Raw genomic sequence first — 25103 nt, forward strand, 5'->3', positions numbered from 1 at the left:
GGGTGAACATACTTGTCCTCTTCTCCGCATTATCCTCCCAAGAACCTAGCAAGGTAGGCAAGGTGAAGGGCAAAAAAAATCAACTTGTAGGCATCATGGCTAAACAGGGATTTGAATTAGGGTCTTCCCCAGACATTTGGATTTACCTGAGAGGAGGATGTTTCCCCTCCCCACAATATAATTTCCATGGACTGGCACTAAACATATAATTGAGGTACTAGGACCAAAAGAAGAAGTGAAATGAACAAAACAGTCAAGATGGCAAAGTTGTTAGGCTGAGACTTAAGTCATTTTATTTGCTTCTGTCACAGACTCCACCACATCACGGCTACCATAAAAGTGCTCATTTACCAAATTAATGATAGACAGCCCAGTTCTGTCCCTGCTCCCAGAGGGAGCTACCCTCCTTCCTGGCACTTCTCCTTCTAGAAACTGACACCAGTCAGTGACACCTTTGGGAGAGTGGCATCGTTGAGATGGGGGCATGTGAGAATAAACGAGGTATGCCAAATGTTAAAAGACCTTGGTTCCGTATAAACTCTAAAGGGATTCAACCTTTGCTAAACAGAGAACCCATGTTCTGCTTTTTCAAATATATCATGCTAACTGAAGCACCAGGCCTTGTTTTCTTGATTCCAGCAGTAGATGTTTGTGACCAACATGTGCAAACTCTTTGGCTGGTGTGGGTGTGCAGATTTGGCGTGGAGGGTAGCATAAGGGCAGTGGAAGCATAGCGTGGGCAATTGGCAGGCCATCAGAAGGGGGAAATTCGTGTGCTGCAGCCCTCTTGTCCAGAAACTGCTGTTGGTCTCCAGAGGTTGATCGGCTGCAGAGGCCTTTTTGAGGGTTTCCCTCAAGAGAACAGTCAAATGTGAACATTTCTGATTTTGCTAAGGAGACTCAGGAATCCTTGTACCCGTATTATACACACTGGGGTCAGAGAAGAGGGGTTCATTAGCCAGGCAGTGTTAATATTCAGGGCCCCCCTTCAACTGTAGCCCCAAACCTGAGGAGGATTTTTGAGGGTGCTTCCAGCTCACCCAATGTGCACTAGCATCTTTTGTCTCCTGCAGCCAAATGTTTGGTTCCCTGAATGAACAACAGGACCTGAGAAGAATATCCTTGGAGGGGCAGGTCTGTGGGACACCGAAAGCTCAGAGTGATTACATCTCAACAAGGGGAATTTCAGCTTTATTAGAAACATGACCCTATGAAGCTGCCTTCTATGGAATCAGCAAGAGCAGTTCACCACACTACCACACTAAGAGCTACTTGGGGTGCTACATTTGAATATGCGGTGTTGTCAAAGATGGGGATGTGTATGGCTTGTGTTTGTAGCTGCCATCACTCTTCTGACTTAATTTATGTCCCAGCACTTCCCCCGCCCAACACACTGCTCCTGAATTTTATTCAACTAGAGTATCCTGTGGCCCATGGGGATTCATACAGCACTATCCCCAATGAAAAGTAATTCCCGCTTTCTCCTTCTTCAGTGTATGGGTGTGGCCCACAGGCGAGCTGAGGTAAACAGAGGTTCTTGAAAGGAACATAATGCTGACATCCTCATGTGACAGCGGAGCATGCAGAGCAAAGGCCCTTGAGCAAACTGCTGTTAAAATATCACTCACACACACACACACACACACACACACAAAACATACAAAATATACAAGCCAACAGCAATACATGTTCTGTAAACATGAGCGAGGAAGGCCCTTCAAGGCTTGGGGTCCCCTCACGAATTCCCACGGTATGTGATGTTGGTGAATGTGGAGGTGGCTCCCCTGTATAATGGATTGTTGGCCTGGAACAGAAAAAAAGACAAGATAAATGAGTAGCGATTAACTGGGGTTGCAAACTCCAAGTTAAGAAATATCTGCAGATTTAGAGAAGGAACCTGGGGAGGGCTGGATTTGGAAAGGAGAGGCAGCTCCGCAGGGATGATGCCAAAGAGTCCTCCCAAGCAGTCATTTCCTCTAAAGGAACTTCTCTCCGTGGTCTGGAGATCACTTGTAATTCTGGTTAGAACTCCAGCTCCTACTTGGAGGTTCACACAACCCTATGCTGATTGCTGAACTGTCCCCTTTCAGCAGTTCCGAAGATTCTTTGAGTGAAGGCATAACATCCCGAATCCACACCTTACAGGGAGATGGATGGGCAATGACAACCCTGATCAGCCTGCACATTCTCAAGAACCTGGAGTTAAGAAACTGCATGCCACAGCACAGTGCCTTTCTCTGCCTCCCCACAAGCAGCAGCCAATGATATCATATAGTTTTTTCTTAAAAAACTACCTGTTAATGGGATACACTTGGGGGTAGTAGAACTAGATTGATGAGGCCAAGTGTCTTCCCACAGCATGAGCCTATCACTGGTAAAAATTTGCATTCGGTAGGCCCACAGTCAAACTTGTGTGCACTAGGGTGCCGGAACGAGGAGACCAAACTTCTGATCAATGCAAGATTCCCCACCCCTCAGTGGCCCCATCCCATCACTCTGATATTTCTCACCGTGTCCCACTTTGCTCTAGCCCTCTCTTCTTCAAACTTAGCAAATTCCCGCCGGTCGTGAATTGTGATGAGTAGTTTCCAGATAAGCAGAGCAGCTAAGCCAATTAGTAAGATGGCTCCCGTCACCGAAAGGAGAACCACCAAGACATCAGGCCCTTCGGGACAGTCTGGAAAGAAGAGACAAGCCATTATACAGAGCTGTGCATCCCTCCCCCCACCACACACACCCAAAGGCAGTTCCAGGTTTTGGAAAGCTTCAGGCAGAGGTGCCCAGGGGCTCCTTCCCCTCCCCTGCTCACCGCCAGGTTCGCTGCCTGCACTTCTCTTCCCCTGACTGCTTGCTAGACTTCCTGTTGCCCACACTCACAGCCGCCCACACTACTAACACCCCCTTCCTCAACAAAGCTGGGCAGAACATGTGACTGGGAGTGTAGATGGCAGAGCACTCACAAGAAGTCAGCAAGACAGACAGGCAGGTAACAGAGAAGGTGCACAGGCAGGGAGCTGTCGGCAGTGAGTCCTGCCAGAAGCCCTGGCAGCTATTCCCACTCTGGGCCCCTCTTTTTTTCTTGCTTTGCTACTCTGTACATCTTTCTCTCACCTTTCTCTTCCCTTGCCTCCCCCGTCCCCGTCCCCGATTCAGCTGGGACTCTCAAAGGGCATTTCTATGGGCAGGAAGAGCAATAACTGCTGCACGAGAAGTGAATAACTCACTGGCTTGAGGCATATCTAGAGCAGCAATGCTCTGCAAACCTCTCCTGAAGACACAGGCTCTCCACTTCTGGCACGGGGAAACCTAGATTTTGTGAGTTGATGGACAGGGCAGGGAGGGGAGGCCTCACTGGGAATGCTTTGCAGCACGGGCACTCGGGGATAGAGCCTTTGCATCCCAACTCTATGATTCAGGTTCACATGTGCAGGTTCAGCCCCCTTTCATAACTACATGTGGTCCTTCTGTGGGATGGCACAGAATGATTACATCAGAGATAGGATACAACCATTATGTATTGTTCAATTGTCTGTAATTTCATGTACTATTTTGCTGTATTTTTAAAAATATTTTGCAGTTTTTACATTTTTGTAATAAAAAGCAATTGATCAAAAATATAACTGGTTGGGCCTACAGTGGCTCAGGCAGTAGAGATTCAAAGATTTGAATGACTTTTGTGTTGCCACCCACCATTTTGATGAGTTGTTGGCTGCTGTCATAAAATCCTTCCCAAAAAGATAACTGATGAGTGCAATATCTCCTCCCAGCTTCCTCCTTCTCTCCCCCCGCCCCATTCCTGCATTGGGTACTCAACAGTCCCTGAGTCGCAGGAGGTGGCAGCAGAACCCATGACTTCCCATGAAGCATTAACTGGTCTGAAATCACTCCCTGCTGAGGTCTGCCCAGGTGTCCTTGAAATCCGCCCAAACCTCAATCTCCTCCACACATACATTGCAGTTGTGTTTGAGACTGACGCCAGCTGCATTTCTACCCCCTGTGGCTAAGGGTGTGTCTCTGTTTACATGCCTTGTGCAATCAAACATGACTTTTCCATCCAGGTTGGAGGCTGTGATAGCCACAAGGCCTTTTTTTTGCTTCATCAAGCACCTAAATGATCAAGCAGAAGGCTCGAGGTTACAGAAAAGGCAGCTCCCTCTCTTCTCTCTGCTGAACTATCAGCAAGCACAAAAAAGGCAGTGACTTAATCAGAAGTCTGGACATGGGCCGTTCCCACACATCTTACCTGCCCGCGGAACATCATGCGAAAGATCTGGAAGACAGCATCTTCTTGCACGAAATCGTGCAAAACTCCCGGATAGCATCTTCCTGGCGTAATTTTGCGTGAGAAGACGCTGTCTTCCGGGTCTTTCACGCGATGTTCCACAGGCAGGTAAGATGTGTGGAAATGGCCATGATGTGAATCAGAGCCTAGAAGATTTTGCAACCGATGGAAGTGGGTTAATGCTTAAGTGACAAAGAGTTTCAAATCAAGAGATGCCGGCAAGTAAAAACCATTAAAATTTCAGTTTTTAAAATATTCAATATAAAATTTCAATTTTTCTTCTACATTTCTTATTAAAAGGGTGGGTGGTGAATGTGGAAAATTCAGTGCATTTTGGATATTCCTGAATATTTGTATCAGCTCTAGTATGTACATGGAGTTAGAGCTCATCTTTTCTGGCTCCCCTAGAAGGGGAGGTGAAACTGACAGAGCCTTTGAGAGGCAAAGAGGAAATTAACAAACCCTCTGAGGAGTGATCTCCCCAGCTCAGTAGAGAGGGGAAATTGACAAAGTCTTCCGATCTCTTTTAAAACTCAGGACCAAACTACAAGTGACAAATGACTCTTGAATGGCAAGTGTATCCCTCCCTGTTCACTTGCCCTCCACTTGCTCTCCACTCAATCCACTTGCCGTTCAAGTGTCATTTGTCACTTGTAGCTTGGCCCTCAACTTCCCGGCTAACATTGCAACTCCCTTCACGGGCTCCTCCTCATGTAATTCGTCTCTTGTAGCATGGCTCTTTGAAAGAATGCCTGCTCCCAGTAACTGCTGTACATATAACTTGGAAATGGGAGACATCCTGGCACTAGCAGCCCAACTTCATTTTATATTCAGCACAATTTTCTTTAAAAAATTTCGGTGTGGTGAACAGTCATCTCTTAAAATCCACATTACTGCAATCGTGCATGTTCATAGGCATCATCTGGCACAATACCATTAACACTGTTTGTTTGTTTATGTTTATTACGGTCCTAAGACCTGCATATAGATGAATCAGAAAGAAAATACACTTTAAAAGAAGAGATCGATTTTAACAACTTTTGAGATGCAAGTCCCGAAGTTTAAGAATTAACCATTCACACTGCTTTTCAATATTGTGTCTGCAGGCCACCCCCCCCCCCCGACATCACTAGACTCCACCAGTGACACTGCTCAGTGTGACTGAAGGCCAAACTACAAGTGACGCCTGACACAGGTTGGACACTTGTCAGCTTCCCTCAAGTTTTGATGGGAAATGTAGGCAGCTAGGCGGAATGTTGGACGAGTGACAGTTGAAAAGTCCATTGGGCAGCAGTCAGAGAGCTAAGCTGCAAGACCAGGATGCCTACATTTCTCATTAAAACTTGAGGGAAGCTGACAAGTGTCCAACTTGTGTCATTCGTCACTTGTAGCTTGGCCCTCAGTTTGAGAGGAAGATGGGCTAGCAACTCTCCTTCTTTTGTGTGCTCTTCTATCCCTTCAACATCATAACAACTACAATTGATTTTATGCCCTTCCGGACAACTTAATGCCACAATCAGAGCAGTTTACAAGGTGTGTTGTTGTTATTATCCTCATGACAATCACCCTGTGAGGTGGGTGGTGCTGAGAGAACTCTGAGAGAGCAGTGACTGAGCCAAGGTCACCCAGTTGGCCTCAACCGGACGAGTGGGGAATCAAACTTGGTTTTCTAGATCAGAGTCCTGCCACTCTTAACCACTACACCATACAAGGCTGTTTTGTGTGAAATCTGTGGGCACTGATGCACTATGGAACAGTCATAAACACTGTGGTTGTGAATCACAATGTTAGTTTTGTAATGGCAATGATGTGGAAATCATTGAGGTTCAGAGTTTCTAAGAATCTGGCGCCACACAGCAACAGGAAACGAGGCAACAAGTTATTATACAATTGCCCCAACCAATTCTTGTCAATCCTTTTCTGCCTGGTGTACACATGCAAATCCAGTGTGAAATATTCAGTCCCAGGATCTGGCTCATTCATTCATTTACTTTATGACAGGACAACCTCCCATTAGCTAGCTTAAAGTCACTGGGCTTTCCCCAGAATTATGACAACGTAAGAACCAACCTCATGGCTGAATCCAAATCCTTAAATCTGCCTTAGACCACAAGCTGTTCTCAGAAATCTAACTCATCATTCCTTAACTGAGAAGGACTGGTTGACTCCACACCCACAAGTTGGCAAGGGAAGGACCTCTGAGCATAAACAGAGTGCCTTACAGGCACTACTGAGAAACCATGGCCAGTCCCCATACATCTGAGCAAAAAGGAGAGGGAGACAAGTTTGAGGCATCCCCAGGCTAATCCTACCCCGGCGGCATTTTGCCTTATAGCAGGGACATTCCAACACTACCCAGTGCCAGTACGTGTTCCCCCAGAAGGTAACAGCAGGTGCATGAGTATGCAAAAACAGAGATGGGGGAGAATGTTAAACTCCCTTCCCCTGCTCCAAGGTGAATCTAACTACAGCAATTCGATTTTTCTTTTAAGGAGATGTGTTCCTGGATCTCCCGGCGTTACATTTTGTTTGGCACTCATCTGCTGTTCAAAGATCAGGCTTTGCCTTCTAGCCCTCACCTGGTTTGTCAATGACATACAGGATGGACTTGCCACTGGAGTCCTCATAATACTGGAAGCGGACCACACAATCGTCTTCATCCTTGTATGTACAGTTCACGGCGTCTTTTCCATTGTCTCCTGCATTGGGGTAGGGGAGGGGTGTTAGAGAATACAAGAGCAATTTGTCACACTGAAAGTCCATTGTAGAAGGTAAAACACTGGACTGGGGCTGCAAAGACACAGGTTCAAATCTCTGCTCTGCTACAAAGTATGCTGGGTGATGCTGAGCCACTCACTGACTAGTCTACCTTGCAGGTTTGCTGTGGGAGGATAAATGGAGGAGAGAAGAACCAAGTACGCTATGCTCTGAGCTTCTTGGAAGAAGGGTGAGATAAGAAATGTGACAGATTGCTCACCAAGTTCCTGCACTGACTCAATTTCGTCCCGACAGTTTCGGCTGCAGGTATCTTGCTCCATCAGGGTCCCCCTCTCAAACTTCTTGCATTCCACACACTCCCTGTGTTGGAGAAAAAGCAGACGCTGTGAGAATAGGGAGCAATAGCTGTGCTAGCTGCTGCCCCTGACCAGTCCTTGCAAAACCCAGGACTGTGTCTGAGTTTTAGGCCAACAGCATGGAGTCTCATAGCTTAGATACAGCAAGACCTGTACCCACTCCAGGGTTCAGCTTTTCCATTGCCCACAAGCCTGAGGGCAGCTGCTGACTAGCAACTGCCTCCCTTCTAGGGTTGTTATGGGGTTGGGAATTTCTTTTTCTGAAATTCCCTTTTTTTATATAGCCGTTAATTCCTTTTATTCTCTTTTTTCCTCTTTTCATGATTTCTGCATGATTTCTCTTACATTTTTCTTCAAAGAGAAATCAAGCCACCCTTTTGTATCTTCATTCGTTTTGTGTTATATACCCAGGGTGGTGCTCTAGAAGGAATACAGGAGGGCTTGGGAAGACACTGCCTGCCTCTGAGCATCTACAGAATGAAATTCTGAAATTTTCCAGAACCTCCCCTCCCGCCTCCCTTCTCTTCAAATTTTTCTTTAAGCAAAAAGGAATTTATTAGAAACTGACTCCTAAAAAGAGAGAAATAAAAGGACTGTTGGATTTTAGGGAGAAACTGGATAAAGAATTAAGAGAATTAACAACCCTTCTTCCTTCACTTGGTCCAGACGCACACCCTGCCCAGAACATGCTGCAGGTCTCAGGGTTTGAGCATCCCTTCTAAAGTCTTTGCAGAACGGCCAAAAATCTCAGAATGAAAGGACAGGCAATTTTCTTCTGACTTGCTAGACAGGTTTTTTCTGTTCCATTTGCCTCCCCTCCCTGCTCCATGCCCCACGGTTCTCACTGGAGTTTCCAGACACAGCCAGGCTTTCCCCAAGACCTGCTAGGTATCTGTGAGCCAAGCTACAAGTGACAAATGACACTTGAACAGCAAGTGAACAGACTCACGTGTATTCCTCCTTGTTCACTTGTGCTCCACTTGCGCTCTACTTGATCATGTAGTGATCAAGTGAATGGCAAGTGAACAGGGAGGAATACACGGGAGTCTGTTCACTTGCCGTTCAAGTGTCATTCGTCACTTGTAGCTTGGCACTGTGTCCACCAGGCACCACTAAGGTCTGCCCCTGTGCTGCAAAACTGTGCTGTAGACTGGTCATGTGCCACATTTTATCTGGCAGGCTTCCCACCCCAAGTCTCAGGGACTATCAGTGCAAGATATCTGGCAACTCCCTCCCATGACTCTTGCTTTCCTCCAGAGCACCAGGAAGGTGGGGTAGAGGGTGGACAGAGGACCATGTTAGAAAAGAAATGACATGGCTGCTTCTCCGGTGAAGGAGGGTGGATGCAACGGGGTCTCATACCCAGGGTAGAGTAAGAATAGCACCAGGTGCAGAGCTCAGTTCTGCAAGCATCCAGGAGGCCAAGGCAGTTGCCTGACTTCGCTGGGTGCTGGTACTGGCTACTGCAGGCTCCTCCAGTCTCACTGGCTAGGAAACAGTCCTGGTAGGTGGAAGACACTTGGATGGAGGCTAGAGGGAAGTTTGGGTTTTTTTCAACATCAAGTGTTTTCTATGTCAAGTTAGTTATAACAACAATAACATTCGATTTATATACCACCCTTCAAGACAACGCCCGCTCAGAGCCTGTGATGAGGGTGGGGCTGAGAGAGCTCTGAAAAACTGTGACTGACCCAAGGTCACCCAGCTGGCTTCAAGCAGAGGAGTGAGGAATCAAACCCGGTTTTCCAGATTAGAGTCCCATCGCTCTTAACCACTACACCAAACTGGCTCCCGAATTGCCACTTTCCCTCACTCTGGAAGGCTACTGTGCTTTCATCACCAGAATGGTGGGAAAAATTCGACAAGGGGAGGTTTCACCAACACTGAGGGGCAAAAGGATGGTAAATCAAAGTCTGTCTTATGAGAGGGGATAAGAGAAAGGTAATAAAAGCTGCTACATGGCCAGATTAACAGGTATCTATAGGCCCAGACCTTGAGGCTCAGGGAATGGAACCTGGATGATAATGGGGTGGAGTTTGGTAGAGAGAGAACGTAGTAGGAACCAAGAAGGGGCAGAAGTGAATGGAAGTTCATTCATTTCCTGACAGCATGAAAGTGGGAGATTTTATATTTTATATATGCCAATAAAGGCTTGCTTGACTGACTGTCTGAAAGTGGGAGATCTCGAAGCCCCACCTACTGGTTGACAGCTGTACCTGGAAGCCCTGCTTACTGTAAAGGCAAGTGATGGGTATGGAAGAGGCCCACCTCTTACTCACTTCTTGATGGTGCAGGCATCGGGGCAGGTTGGACACTTCTCGCAGGTGTCTCCATAAGAGCCAGGCTGAGTGCAGATGCATTTCCCACAGGCGCAGTAGCCCCGCCCTTGCCCGCTGCACACCAATCCGTTGCTGGACATGCAAGTGTCAGTCCGAGTTGTGCAATTGCAGTAGGTTCCCGTCCAGTCCGGGTCACAAGCACAGTCCCCACAAACACATTTCCCATGACCTGCAAGCAAACCACAGGATGAACGGGAGCGAGAACTCAAATTTAATGGGAGGCTTAATAAAAAAGAAATACCCTCAAAAGGCTTTTTTTTAAGTTTCCAATTTTATCAGCAAAAGTAAACTAGATAAAACACACAGAAGCAAAATACTACATGTAGACCAACTGGTGGCCCCAAGTAAACCTTTTTTTTTTTAATCTTTAGACCCTCATTTGCAACGTAGGACTCATAATCAGGCTGTAGGTATGCTGCAGTTCTGCAAAGGGTAGGAGGGAAAGGATGGCATTGATTTACAAAGCAACAGCTAAAAATGTGCAGCTCAGGTATGTGAGCCCCGCCATGGATCACAAACATATCAATGTGTAGTGTATATGCGTGCAGTATATTATTAAAACTTCAGTATTTGTAAGGCATTCCAGAATACAATTTACCCATTTTACATGTGGAATATACTGAGGCTGACAGCTTGTAGGATAATCAGTGAGTACATGGCAGAGATTTCCAAACCCATGCAAAGCAGACCACGACTCATAGGTTGTCACAATATGCATTATTTTGTTTTATTATTGATTTCATCCACTTTACTTATAATCCACCTTTCTTGCTGAAGACTCGTGGAGGATAACAAAATTAGAAAAAGACCTGATAAGATATACCATAGAGGTAAGGAGTTAAACATCTAGAAGAACACCATTCCCCCTTACATGCATACACACACATTCCTACAACCTTCCGTTTCTTACATACACACAAACGCTCTCTTTTGTACACCAGCTCCCTGGCTGCCGCTGCCAGTGGACAACCTTAGTTTAGTCACATTGGCTGACTCCTCCTAAGATGGCTTGACTTCAGCCTAGCTGTCAGTGGACTTCTCAGTAGGGCAGAATCACCCAATGCAGACTTCTTAGCTGATGATGGTAGAGGGGCTGGCTTGGATGAGCAGAGTAGGGCCAAACCTGCACGGCAATCCTTCACAGCCCATCCTTGGTGTTACATAACTCCTTTTGTTCTCTAAATGATACTCACCAGAAAGGGAGGGAGAAAGGCCCGAAATAAAGGGGGCAGTTTGAATTCAAGCTGTCACTGGTCCTGCATGGATACACATGCAAGATTCGATCTACTGATGCACAAGTAGAAACACGAACGCACATAACACAGTTCTGCTTGTGCAAGATCTTGTGCCCCACCTCACACTTTCCTCCCTGTATGTTATAGTGCCCAGAAACTAGTTGCATATAATCTTGTACAAGCAGAAGTGCAAATGAGGATGCAGTAGGTATGATGTAGTGCAAGCAGCTGCCATGGTCTGCTTCTTGTGTTTCTGCTGGTTCGCATAGAAATTTTATGCTGGATCCAGCCTACACTGTCTTCCAGTTCTCTCCCATATGAATCGATTAAATAATAAATAAAATAAAAATAATAAATAAAATAAAAATGACTGGAAAAATGAAGCTGGAAAGGAGGAAAAACAGCTTTTCCTATCTTGCCAAGAAAAGTGGGCAAGATTCACACACACACACACACACACACACACACACACACACACACACACACACACACACACACACACACACACACACCAAAAACTTTCTAAGCCAATACTGAGGTTTTCTGTTCTGTAACAATCTTGTATGATTTCCCTATTGCTGCTGTGGCTGCAAATATAGTAGAGTAGCAATAGGGCTGCCATATGATGGGCTTCCCTGCATTCTTCATGACCCAGTCCTCCGAGGAAGTCAATCCGTCCCACACACACACACACCATAGTAACCAATTTTTTAAATCCTTGGGATGTTTTGTGGGTGGAGTCTGGGGATGGGGATCATCATACCATAGAGTGGTATGACACTGTATGAAAAATACCATAAAGATTATGGAAATTCTTTGAGCACTGGGGATGCTGTGATGTCACTTCTGGCTGTTCAACCAGAAGTGACATCACATTGTTTACTCGACTACTACTGCCGCCACCACCCATTTTTTCTCTCCCACTGCTCCATAGAGGAAAGGCAGCAGCTGGAGAGCAGGGGTGGGCAACCATGATAATCCTAGCAAAACCAGGGAAATACAGATTTTCTCATCTACATCGTAGCCGTTCCATCTTAGATCATAATAAAGCAAGTTTTGGAAAGGCTTTCACGGCCGGAGAACGATGGTTGTTGTGGGTTTTCCGGGCTGTATTGCCATGGTCTTGGCATTGTAGTTCCTGACGTTTCGCCTGCAGCTGTGGCTGGCATCTTCAGAGGTGTAGCACCAAAAGATAGAGACTGTGACACTGAGAGATCTCTATCTTTTGGTGCTACACCTCTGAAGACGCCAGCCACAGCTGCTGGCGAAACATCAGGAACTACAATGCCAAGACCACAGCAATACAGCCCAGAAAACCCACAACAACCAAGTTTTGGAAAGATTGCAAGAAAGACAGGGGGAAGTTGCGAGGCACGCAGAAGCACCATAATGCTTGGGTAAGCAGCTGTGGGGGAGCCCAGTTTCCCAACAGCCTTCATGCTGCAGCAAACAACATGAGGAAAACCCCACTTTTCTAGTGTACTGAGCTGTCAACCCTCCATCTGTAAGTTCAATGCTGTGATCATGAAACAGGATAGCCAATGTGCTCAGCTATGTCTGAGCTGGAGAAGGGCAAAGGTACTGAAGGGTGCCCTCTGAATGGTTTACCAAATGCCAAAACCTGTACCTGCATTTAAATTTCCCATCAGCTAGTTCAGCTAGTGAACGATTAATGCAGTCGAGCCATTACTGTGGAAACATACATGCTGCAGTCAGGGGAAAGAAAGGTCAGAGACCCCACACACACATGCATGTTCTGTATGAGGTGTCTGCCTCCACTTCTGCCCACGCAAGTCTTGGACAGAGGGCAGTGGCAGTCCGCTCTGCAGGGGAGGAATAAATATGAAGATTGGTTAATGAGAAACTCCAGTGAATCACGGAGAGAGAGGTGGAGGAGAAGGAGCAGCTGCTTGGGGGGGAAATAGTCGCTGATGCTGAGGGGGAAAATACATGCTTGAGAACAGGCTGTGGGTTTGTCACATACATCAGAAATAATTACTGCAGCAGAATGAACCAAGAGACAACAAATCAATTGATAGAAGGAGGGGGGAGACGAATAGGCAGAGCAAAAATGGACGAGGAGCTGCAAAAAAACCCATCTGCTTTTCAAACTTGCACACCCAAATCCACATATTGAGATCAGGTTTGCAGATCTTTGGATTGGCCCTGCCCTGCTCTTGTGCTATGCACAGCTCTTTCAGTGGCTATTTAATTGTTTCTATTCCAGGAAAATCATTTCTGGGGTGTCCGGCTGTTGTAAAAGCTCAGGGGGAAGCCTGTTAAAAAAATGGACAACTTTCTTCAGAATTCTTGAAACAATTGGCCTTTTTTGCACAGGTGATTTTTGCCACATTTGGCCCTACACCTCTTCAGGTTTTCTTCCAAATTCCACACAATTAACCCTCTTTCCAGATTTCAATGCAGCGTTTCAAAGGTTCACTTCTCTTACAAGTTTTCTGCTGTGCAGGGAGAAAACTCAATAGAGAACCCTTGAAATGCCGCTTTGAAAACAGAAGGGGGAGTTAATCGGCTGGAATTTGAAAGAAACCCCAAAGAGGTATGGGGCCAAACATGGCAAAAATTGCCTGTGTAAAAAAGGCCAATTAATTGGATTCCGGCTGGGAGGGCTCAGCTAGACAGTGACATGCTGTGCTGTACAATTAGGAAAAAAGATTCCGGGGAAAGGGAGGTATTGCTCCACCATACCTTGGCTGCTGTTCTCACCCCATTCAGTGGCTGATTAAGGGCCATTCAGCAGAGACTGACAGTGCTGTCTTAAGCAGAGTTACACCCTTGACTCTGATGGATTGATAAGGGTGTAACACTGCTTAGGAATGCGCCGTCAGTCTTCCTCTCATCCTGATATCCACTGAATGGAATCAGAAATGTAATAAAAGTTCAATGCTTTTCTAAAGAGATCACAATCCCTTAGTTACGCAATGGACAGACTGCTTGTTTTATAGCAGTGTGGTAAACACTCTGAACATTGCACAATAGTCCTTGTGGGTCACAGCACACAAGGACCAGAATGCTCCAGTTCTGTATGAGGGACAAGGCTGATTCCTCCTGCTCACAGCACAGCAGAGATTGTTCCCTGTTCCTTTATCAAGCCTTGAGTTATCTCACACTCATTCAGAACTCTGAGTCTGGACCCAAAACCAAACACAAGCCATTCTTTCCTCTTGTGCCTTAGCTAAATCAACCCCCAGTTGAGATTAAAATATCAGAATGTTTAATCACAGGGCTGGAAGCATGGCTCAGTTAATACCCAACCTTTCCTGCCAGTAGCAAGCTTTCAACTTGCACAGAATGCTTCTTCATGGAGTTTTCTTGCCCAAAGAAGGGTTAAGCGTAACTCACAAAGACTGTTAGCCCCATGAAAGACTATTTGCACTACCTGCTATGGCAAAGCACAAAGAACACAGTATGCAGTCATGTATGGTGGGTCCCCAAATTTGCTAAATATGACTTTTGTCCAGGGTCTCCACTAGACCTGAGACCAAGGGTTCATTTACTTCCTAATCCCCTTTCATATCCAAACTCCATAATCTTATTCTTTCTTCTCTCCCCCCAATTTCACTAAACTTACTCCCACAAGACTTTTTTGGACTGCTTTATTTACAGAGGCAAGAAATCTTGAATGGAGAAAGTAGAAACGAGAACCAGTAGGTATGTTCCTTAGGACAGAGGGGCATCTCTTTGTTTTTCCAATCAAGGTGATTATTTAGTGACAATTTTAAAAACTTAGTGGGATGTTGTATACTTATACCCCACCCTTCTTCCTTCAAAGAGTTCAAGGTCCTTAAATGGTTTATTAGGAAAAAGACCAAAAACAAAACGGTCAATATCATAATGCCCTTCAATGGTGCATTGCATTTAAAGTACAGTTCCAGTTGCCATATCTCAGAAAGGATATTGTAATGTTGGAAAAGGTGCAGAAAGGGGCAGCCAAAATGATTCAAGGGGTTGGAGCACTCCAGGAATTTTTGCTTTAGTTTAGAGAAAAAGAATCAAGGAGAATATGGTAGAGTAGCAGTACTCACTCTGCAGCTCACAGAGTAGCATTGCCAGCCTGCTGGTACAATAGGAGATATCCTTTTGTCTCATTACCCACCACCACTCAGCTGGGTAGCAGGAAGTAATTCCCCAGGGAAATGTGGGTGGGACACTGAGGAATTAGAGTTTGTGATGATTGCTAGGATATCACCCCAGTGCAATGATGTCATATCCAGGTTGCATTACACCAGGAACACCAATCACCTCCAGTCATAAATCCCACCTCCTCTGTTTCCCCCTAGTTGCCAGGAGGTGTCTGGCAAGCTTGTCACAGACAGCCACATATGCGATTTCCCTGAACCAAAATTGCCACATTTACATCCATCTCTGGCTTGAGGCCCACACCTCAGGCTTACCCATTCTTCCAGTAGCAGCTGTTTCAAGGTGGAAACCATCTTTCAACTGCAAGCCCACCAGGCAAGAGCCTTGTCTACTGTTCCAAAACATGGGGCATGTGCCACACTGAGGAACAGTGCCCAGAACAGCCAAAAGTGCCATGTCAAAGAGCCACATGTGACTTTTGAGCCACTGAAAGAGTATCACTGTGACAGCGGTTTATAGGTATTGACCTATAAGGCCCTGTGCGGACTGGGACCAGCGTATCTACGGGACCGTCTCTCCCCATTTATTCCCCAGAGGACACTCCAATCAAGGGACAAACAGCTGTTGGTGGTCCCTGGCCCCAAGGAGGCCCGCCTAGCCTCGACTAGAGCCAGGGCCTTTTCGGTCCTGGCTCCCACCTGGTGGAACGCTCTGTCTGCTGAAATCAGGGCCCAGCAGGATCTACTATCTTTTCACTGGGCCTGCAAGACAGAGTTGTTCACCCAGGCATATGGCTGAGGCTGGGCCTCCGCCAGCCTGGAAAAAAGAGGTGTATAAATCTTAACCCTCCCTGTAAAGGCTGTCCACCATCCTGTTTTTAATGTGTTGTTTTTAACTGACATGATTTTTAATTATATTTTTAATAAGTTGTTATCTGCCCTGAGCCCGCTCGCGGGGAGGGCAGAATACAAATTTGAAATAGATAAATAAATAAAATTATGCATGGGGTGAAGACAGTGGATAGAGAGTTCTTTTTTCTCCTCTGAAATACTACTACTACTACTACTACTACTAATAATAACATTCGATTTATATACCGCCCTTCAGGACAACTTAATGCCCACTCAGAGTGGTTTACAAAGTGTTATTATTACCCCACAACAATCACCCTGTGAGGTGGGTGGGGCTGAGAGAGCTCCAGAGAACTGTGACTCGCCCAAGGTCACCCAGCTGGCTTCGTGGAGGAGTGGGGAATCAAACCCGGCTCTCCAGATTAGAGTCCCATACTCTTAACCACTACACCAAACAGACTACTAGAACTTAAGGGTACCAAATGAAGTTGATGGGCAGTAAGTAGTACAGGACAGGCAAAAGGAAGCACTTCTTCCTTTGATGAATAATTAATTGGTAGACTTTACTGCCAGTCGGCATCATAGTAGCCACTAGCATAGATGACTCTTTAAAAAGGAATTAGACAGATTAATGAAGAGTAAGTCCATCGATGGCTATTGGCCTTGGCCACTACATGGAACCTCCAATGTTCAGAGAGACAATAAACCTCTGAATTCTGTGCGGAAGGGCAACACCTGGCAAGGAGTCGGCAGCCATGCTAGGCTTCCAGGTATTAAACAGGATGCTGGACTAGATGGACCACTTGTCCTGTCAAGCAGGGCCGTTCTTCTGTTCTCAGGAGCATTTATATTTCTGGTCAATAAGCGGAGTAACACTCACTGTAAATAATTCCATGGGCCAGTGCCAAAGGCTACAGATCCCTCTGCTTTAAAGAAATGGGTTATCGGCCGTGCTGATAACATTGCTGTACAGATTTAGAGTTGTGAAAAGGAAATCACAACACAGTCTTAATAATGTGCTGCTTTTCTGCAGTTTTTTGTTAGACAGATTCATATAGGCAAGAGGTGGCCCTTAAAACTTACTATCCATTTCCCCATCACCCATCTGTTACTCAGAAATGTAAAATGATATCCTTGAGAAACAGGCCAATCATTTTGAAATTTGCGACTGGAGATATACACTAGGTTTTAAGCAGATTGAAAGTGGTTTGAGAGAGGTATCACTTTGGTAGGGTTGCCAACCTGCAGGTGGGGCCTGGAGATCTCTCAGAATTTCAGCTGAACTCCAGACTACATAGTCCAGTTGCCCTGGAGAACGTGACTGCTTTGGCAGGTGGATTCCACGGCATGATTCCCTGCTCCTCAAACCCTCTCCTCCACACAGGCTCCATCCCCGTATATCCAGAAGTTTCCCAACCCAGAGTTGGCAACCCTGCTTTTCAAAGTGTACACACACATACTTCTTTTGAACACCTTCATCTTTGATCAAATAAGTTTTTCAGAGGGTTTCCCCCCTGAAATGCTACAAAACATCATATGCCCCATAAGCAGTGATTCTTCTTTCAAGCTGCCTGTCCTCTGTTGAAATCCCTTCCAAACCTGAAAATAGATTCCACTCACCAGAGCACAGCTCCCCCTTGAAGCGGACGCAGGAGAAGTCATCACATTCACAATACTTGCCGGAGACCTTGCCGAAGTCACTGCCGTAGCACACGCACTGGCCGCAGATGCACTCACCCCTCTGGTTGCAGAGAGGTTGGCCCTCCCGAGGGCTGCAGTTGCCCTGCTGGGAAGGACTGTACTCCTCCTCAGAGCACTCACAGTGGGAGCCCAACCGGCCTGGATTACATCGGCACATGCCGCACTCAAAGGTGCCATTGCCATAGGAACAAATGGGGCTGTCGGGCTGAGCATTGCCCTGGCACCTGCAATCGCAGTCAAAATTCACTACCACGGTCAGGCTGTCCTTGAAGCCCACTGGCTTGATGGTGAAAGACTTCTGCCGCTCCTGGGGGCAACCGCGCACCTTTGCCTCAATGCTGAAGCTCACCTGAGAAGGGGGACACAGGCAGAACCCATTCATACCCTGTCAATGTTTTCTGAATCAGTACTTACAAATCCTGTGTATATATAAACACTACAGTTAAATGTGAGCTACCAGTTCTCCTCAACGCCCTTGAGAAAGGTGCCTGATTGGGAAGAGGCACCCATGAAGTGGCTTCAAGTCGTCCATCCTGGGCCATTTTCCTGAACTGAAACAGTCCTTTTGAGCCCACTGGGGAAGTCCATGCATTCTCTGGGATACACGGGGGATTCTATAACGCACCAAACAGCCATTTCAAGTTGTGAAGGAAGGCTGAAGCCCTTTCCCCAGGTGAGCTGTAGTCCCAGTCAGAACTGGGCACCACACACTGGAATTGAGGAGAATCTGCAACTCATGTCCGATTGTGGGATTGTTGTTGTTATATGCTGTCAAGTCGCTTCTAACCTATGGCGACCCTATGAATGAAAGACCTCCAAAACGTCCTATTATTAACAGATCCTGCAAAGTGGAGGATGTGGCTTCTTTTATTGAATCAAGCCATCTTGTTTTAGGTCTTCCTCTTTTCCTACTGCCTTCCATTTTTTCTAGCATTATTGACTTTTCCAGAGAAACTTGTCTTCTCATGTCTGTGGGTAGCCATGGTAGTCTGCAGCGGAAAAGTGACGCTTGAGTCCAGCAGCACCTTACAGACCCAAAAGATTTTCCAGAATGGCATGTGTGCATTCCCGGAGATCCTAATTCATGGGGATGTGTTGCAATCCCCCATCACAAATAGGGTTCAACGGGTTACCCGCACCTGTCAAAATAGTGCAGCTGAGCCAGTCAATGTAGCAGATTTTCTAGGATGTAAGTTTTCGAGAATTGAGCTCCTTCATCAGATTGAAAGCTTACACCCTGGAAAACCTTGTTGGTCTTTAAAGAACTACTGGATTTGAACCTTTGTCTTCTCATGCTTGACTGTTACACAAGCTGGGGATCCCCCACCTGACCTGTGTCCTCTGTAATGTATTATTCATGATCCAAATGTTAAACTTTTAAGGAAGACAAGTCTCCCCCCTAATGTCATATCTTTATTTTCCCATGTCTTCTCATTAGACTTCATTTCTACATGTTTGTGCATATGTGGAAGGTGAGTGTTATGTTTTGGCTAATATGTATGTAGGAAACAAAATTAAAAGCAGCTGTATACAAATTTGGTGGAATTATTTTTAAGAAATGTTAATAGCATTTGCTTTGGCCTCTGAGTAGGGAGGCAGGCAATACTATTAGTCTACATCAAATGAACAAAGCCGTGACCTACTAACTAGAGCAGTTTAGAGAAACAATAATAACAAATAAAGTTTATATACAATTAATAAATATTCAAAGAGAATGATACAGCCAATACAAAATAACCGGGGATATGGCATGAACCCCATGAAAATGATCAAAGTCAATTACAAAGTGCAAAATGCTATTCTGAATAGTACAAAACACAAGGGCTCACAATCCCGTCTGTAATTCCATATTTATACATCAATATCAGTGCAGCTGAAAGCTTGTGCAAGAAAAATAGATTTAAGAGGTGACAACCCAAATGATTTTCATAGCAGCTAAAAAGCTTGCAAGAAATCCAACTAGCAGTAACCACAACGGGTTTGCATGCGAGGAATACTATTAGTCTGCAAAAAGAACTTCCACTTTCCAAAATCCACAGACTCTCCCCCTCAAAAACACCAACTAGTTAAAATAAAACAATAGGCTTGTTTGGTGTTCTAAGACTAATGGTGAAGCTTCATATTTCCTTGGCAAGAGACCAGGGGAAAGGCTATCTTGCCGCAATCCTCTGCACTGCTTAGAGATGCCACTTCTCCCATAACTCACCGTGTCTCCAATCTTAAGACCAACGCAAGACTTAACTCCGGGGATAACTTCACCATCAAGGCAGGTGGCATTAAATGAGAGGGACAATTCTTCTGGTAAGCTACGTACTTCAAGCTCAACTTTGGAACGAATTTTCTGGAAGAAGGTAAGAAGGCAAGAAAAAAATCTGGTCCTCAAAACAGAGTCAGAATGAAACCTCACCTTTTCAACAACCCTTCCACATGTCACTGCCCCATGTACTCACCTCGTAGGAATTCAAAATGAGCTGTAAAACATTGCTAGAATCAACTGACAAGGTCCCTACAGTCGTGCCAGGGATCAGCTCACTGTAGTTCTGCAAAATGAAACAGTGGGGAGTTCTGGTTAAATAGAGAAAACAAAACCCGAGGGATTTGGGGTGAGATTTTGCCCCTTACATGACTTGCAGTTTTTCACCTTTGAAAACTTCAAAGGTGGCTGGTTGCCCATGCCATGCAAGTTGTAACATTTTTATTTTATTGTAAGCTCTAATATTTAGAATTTTCTGCCTGGAATTACAGGAAAGAGAACAGCGACCCAGCATTTATAGAGGGTTAAGACTAACTCTCTTTCAGGGACCCACCCTGAATGACCCTCTTAGCAAAGAACAGCACTTACCTGATACAGCCCCACAACGATTTGTGTCACAGCAAAAATCAAGTTAATGTTTTTCTGGGAGAGTTTATCAGTCATCAGGCCAAGGGATGGATAATCCTTGGGAGAGAGAGAAAGAGGGAGCAATAAATAAGCCACCGTCATCTCTTTGGTTGGGAAAAAAGAACAATAGCTAGCTTGTATGGTGGAAAACATAAATACATCTCATTTACATGACTGTCAGTATCTGATCCAGCTATATCCTCACAAGTTTTATCTGTATACCCCTAACCATATATAGAAGCGGAATCCCAACACTCCACTCCACCTTCCCAGAATTTCATTGCCTTCCACGTAGTGATCGTCAACCCTTCTAGATCTGGCACCCACTCAGCGAGGAACCCTCAAAGCTGCAATCATGAGGCAAGAAGCCACATGACATCAATCACATGAGAGGATTCAGGCACAATTTGGCCCCCTGCAGAACATAGGAATGCTCCTGGGGCAGCACGTGACCTGCACGATGACATTACTTCCTGGGAGTGACGGCATTGTGCGGGCAGGGAGCCCGTGCGCGCCCAGGGATCCAAAAAGGTCACCAACCAGGCCAGGCCACCAACCTCTCACCAGGGGAGGGAGACCTGGCAGCCCTAGGTGGACTCTATGGCAGCATATCCATACTGAGATTCCTCCCCTTGCCATATCTCACTTTCCCCAGGCTCCACCTCCAAATCTCTAATAATAATAACAGCAACAACATTCGATTTATATACCGCCCTTCAGGACAACTTAATGCCCACTCAGAGTGGTTTACAAAGCATGCCATTATTATCCCCACAACAAAACACCCTGTGAGGTAGGTGAGGCTGAGAGAGCTCCAGAGAACTGTGACTGGCCCAAGGTCACCCAGCTGGCTTCAAGCGGAGGAGTGGGGAAGCAAACCCGGCTCTCCAGATTAGAGTCCTGTCGCTCTTAACCACTACACCAAACTGGCTCTCATCATTTCCCAAGTCAGAGCTGGCAACCCTACCGTAGGATGACCATGTCCCAGCATCCTGCAGCTCTTCTCAGGGCATAAGAGAGGCAGGAAGTATACCCCCTTTTGATTTTTCAATGCAACAGATCTTTCTAAAAGGCAGCAAAAACGTTAGCTCTGTAGGGGTTTATGATCCACCTGTGGGTCTTGCCCCATGGGTTACTGCTGTAGCGTAACCAAGAAAGAAAACCCAGTGAAAGAGTTGCCATCACTGCTTCAGTGAATGCCAGGATATTTTAAGGGCAGTGCCTGGAGAGGGTGAAGTTTGAGGAGGAAGTGAAATAAGTTCAGAATGATGTTATAGGAATTCCACCTAATCTTTATAGTAAAGGCTGTTGGAGTAAGCACATTAGGTGTACAAAAGAAGAGAAGAATATCCTGCAGGGGGCAGCAAGCTCTAGTTAGAAGCTCTAGTTAGACAGGACCATTGTGTGTGTGCATGCGTGTATGCGTGTGTGTGGGCACGCAGGTGCCATCAAGACGCAGCTGACTTATGGTTTGCCACTGCGTAGCAACCCTGGCCTTCCTTGGCGGTGTCCCATCCAAATACTGACCAAGGCTCACCCAGCTTGGCTTCTGAGATGTGATAAGATGATGATGATTAATCTGTCTGTCTTTCTCAGTGAGATCCAAGGCAGATTACACAGTGCAAATGAAAATATACAATATAATCAACAGCTGGGATATTCACTGAAGAGGAATGTATAGTAATGAACAACAATTAGGATATTCAATGAAAGAGATACAATAGGGTATGGTAGCCGAAAATTTGATAAGCAAGCATAAAGATGAAATCAGGCTACCTGGACCATCCAACTCAGGGCAAACAAATGACCTTCTGTTTCCTTGAATTGTGGTTGTGGAGAGTGCCATTAATTTTTAGCTTTGATCCCTGCTGGGGTTTTCAAGGCAAGGAACTGATAGAGGTGGTCTGCTATTGTTTGCCTCTGCATAGCAACCCTGGTCTTCTTTGGAGGTCTCCCATCCAATTACTAACCAAGGCAGACCTTACTTGGCTTCCAGGATCTGATGAGACTGGGCTTTCCTGGGCTATCTAGGTTGTGCAGGGAATATCTTTTTAAAGAGAGGTTTCCTCCTTGTTTGCCAGCAGAATGCTACTTTGAGGGTAATCTCCTTCTGAGAACGCTCTCTACTAGCAAGGTTCATTTTCTTCTCCTTCCTATCCTGTTTGTTAGTTCTATTAATAAAGCTTTTGTTACTCTTAATCAGTTCAGTGTCCTGACTGCTGCATAGGCATTCTGCCAACAAAGACCATGGACATATGGGGAAATCTTAGAGCATCACTATGGAGGCATGTTCCAGCCATTTTTCCTCCTCAGTTTCTCAAGAGTGGGGGATTTACCTAGAATGGGTAGGCAAATGATAAGCTTAAGGCAAACAAAGAGGTAGAACCTTGATAACTAAGGGTAGAAACTTAGATCCCATACTAACAGTGTCCTCAAGAGAAACTTTGTATTTTCTCCTGTACCAATGAATGGGTGTCATTCACTCCTATGCAGAAAAATGATGCACTCATTTCCCTTCCTATCCACCTATGAAAAGTTATTGGCCTTTTGCAAAAAAAATGGGTTGGCATTTTGAAGTTAAAGTAAGAATGGCCATATTGGTCCTTCAGGAGCAGAGAGACAGATTTCTCTCCTACTTCCCCCTCCTGCAGGAAGACCAACTTAGGTCCATGATACTCTTTGAAAGCATTAGAATTGAAAATTGTTATCAGGTCCACCAAGCTCACATTCCAAAACTATTTTTTGCAAATGTAGCGCCAAGTATTGCAGAACGGCCTTTGGTAGAGGCTGCTCTCTGGCCCCCAAGCTAGGAAACTCAGCCCTTACTAGTGTGGTAGAAGCCGCGTAGAAGTTGCTGCTGTCGATGTGGCATTGCCCATCATTGGGCGTTACAATTCCTGCCAGTCTCCCATCTAAAGCAATGTGCGTCTTTGCATCTGTAGTGAAAACCAGCAAGTGGGAGGCTTCTGGTCTCCAGCCAATTTTCTCCTGCAGCAAAATAAAAACAGAAGCATTGGTCTCTATAGTGTATATTGTATCTTTGGACTGAACTTGCTTACCCTATGAGGTAAAGGGTAAAGGTAGTCCCCTGTGCAAGCACCGAGTCATTACTGACCCATGGGGGGACATCACATCACGACGTTTTCTTGGCAGACATTTTGCGGTATGGTTTGCCATTGTCTTCCCCAGTCATCTACACTTTACCCCCAGGAAACTGGGTACTCATTTTACTGACCTCGGAAGGATGGAAGGCAGAGGGCCAAGCTACACATGACGAATGACACTTGAACAGCAAGTGTATTTCTCCCTGTTCACTTGCCCTCCACTCAATCCACTTGCCGTTCAAGTGTCATTCGTCATGTGTAGCTTGGCCCTGAGTCAACCTTGAGCCAACTACCTGAACCCAGCTTCCACCAGGATCAAACTCAGGTCGTGAGCAGAGCTTGGGCTGCAGTACTGCAGCTTACCACTCTGCACCACCTATAAACATTGTATTTATTTACTTAGATATATAAACCTTGCTTTTCTCTCCAAATGGGGACTCAAAGCAACTTAAAAAATTGTTCTCACCTCCTCCATTTTATCGTCATAACAATAACCCTGTGAGGTAGGTTAGGCTGGGCGAGAGTGACTGAACCAAAGTTATCCAGCAGGCTTCCATGCCAGAGTGGGCCTGAGAATCCTAGATTCAACTGCTGCACCATGCTGGTTATTGAAGTGCACAGTCTACTTGGATCTTAATTTTGCAATAGAGGCCTACAGTTGACTCAACCACCTGAAGATCTTGGAGATATTGAATAGCAGCATGGACTAGGGTTGCCAGGTATCTGGTTTTCACCTGGACAATCCATTATTTTGTTGTACTGTTCGGGGGGGGGGAACGTTCTCCAAATATCAGGCATCTGGGGGAGGGAGGAGACAGAGCAGTGTAGCGCGGAGGAAGCTGGCCAGCCAACTCACTACCGCAGAACAGGTGCGAGTAGACTTGGCCCAGGAGCTGATGCTGCTCATAAGCTGGGCCCACAGCACCCCTTCCTCTCCACTCCCTGTTGGGCAGTGCACCCCCCAGGAGCACTGGGCTGGCCACGCCAGCTTTCCACCACCAGCCCTGATGGTGAATGCCAGGGGCCTCCCTCTCCCAGGGTCCAGTAGAGGGACCATGGCTCAGTGGTACAGCATTCGTCTGCATACAGAAGGTCCCAGGTTCAATCTCCAGTTAAAAGGCTCAGAGCCAAGCTACAAGTGACGAATTACATTTGAACAGCAAGCAGGGCCAGATCGAGGGGGGCAGGGGGGGTAGTCTGCCCCCAGCGCCGCCAGGGAGGTGGCGCTGGGAGCAGCTGCCAGCTGCCAGGTGTGCACGGATGGCAGTGCGGGCAGCCTCACAGCCCCCTGCGCTGCCTTTCGCCTGCCCCACAGGACAGGGGGTGCGCAGCAAGCCAGCCGCCCCCTGTCCTGCAGGGCAGGCAAAAGGCAGTGCGGGGGGCTGCGAGGCTGCCCATGCCATTTGCCTCCCCACAGGACAGAGGTGGCCGCCCCCTGTCCTGCAGGGAGGCAAATGGCGTGGGCGGCTTCCCAGCCCTGCATGCTGCCTCCGCCGGCGCACCACATGAGCAGCACGCTCTGCCCTGCATGATGACAT

At 46.3% G+C, this 25103-nt stretch overlaps 1 protein-coding gene across 1 annotated transcript in view; it reads right to left on the minus strand.

Moving 5' to 3' along the window:
- Positions 1-281: 281 nt before the first annotated feature.
- Positions 282-25103, minus strand: part of ITGB3 (integrin subunit beta 3) — a 55450-nt gene continuing 30628 nt past the window's right edge. Inside the window, exons 6-15 of the mRNA XM_054993186.1 lie at positions 23288-23449; positions 20423-20518; positions 20031-20120; positions 19787-19921; positions 17500-17929; positions 9636-9864; positions 7260-7360; positions 6862-6981; positions 2511-2677; positions 282-1804 (exon numbers count right to left, since the gene is read on the minus strand). Coding sequence (XP_054849161.1) covers positions 1736-1804; positions 2511-2677; positions 6862-6981; positions 7260-7360; positions 9636-9864; positions 17500-17929; positions 19787-19921; positions 20031-20120; positions 20423-20518; positions 23288-23449 — 1599 coding nt within the window. The 3' untranslated portion in view covers positions 282-1735. The remainder of the gene's footprint in view (positions 1805-2510; positions 2678-6861; positions 6982-7259; positions 7361-9635; positions 9865-17499; positions 17930-19786; positions 19922-20030; positions 20121-20422; positions 20519-23287; positions 23450-25103) is intronic.

Source organism: Eublepharis macularius, chromosome 12 (genome assembly GCF_028583425.1).
Source record: "Eublepharis macularius isolate TG4126 chromosome 12, MPM_Emac_v1.0, whole genome shotgun sequence".
NCBI classification, from domain to species: domain Eukaryota; kingdom Metazoa; phylum Chordata; class Lepidosauria; order Squamata; family Eublepharidae; genus Eublepharis; species Eublepharis macularius.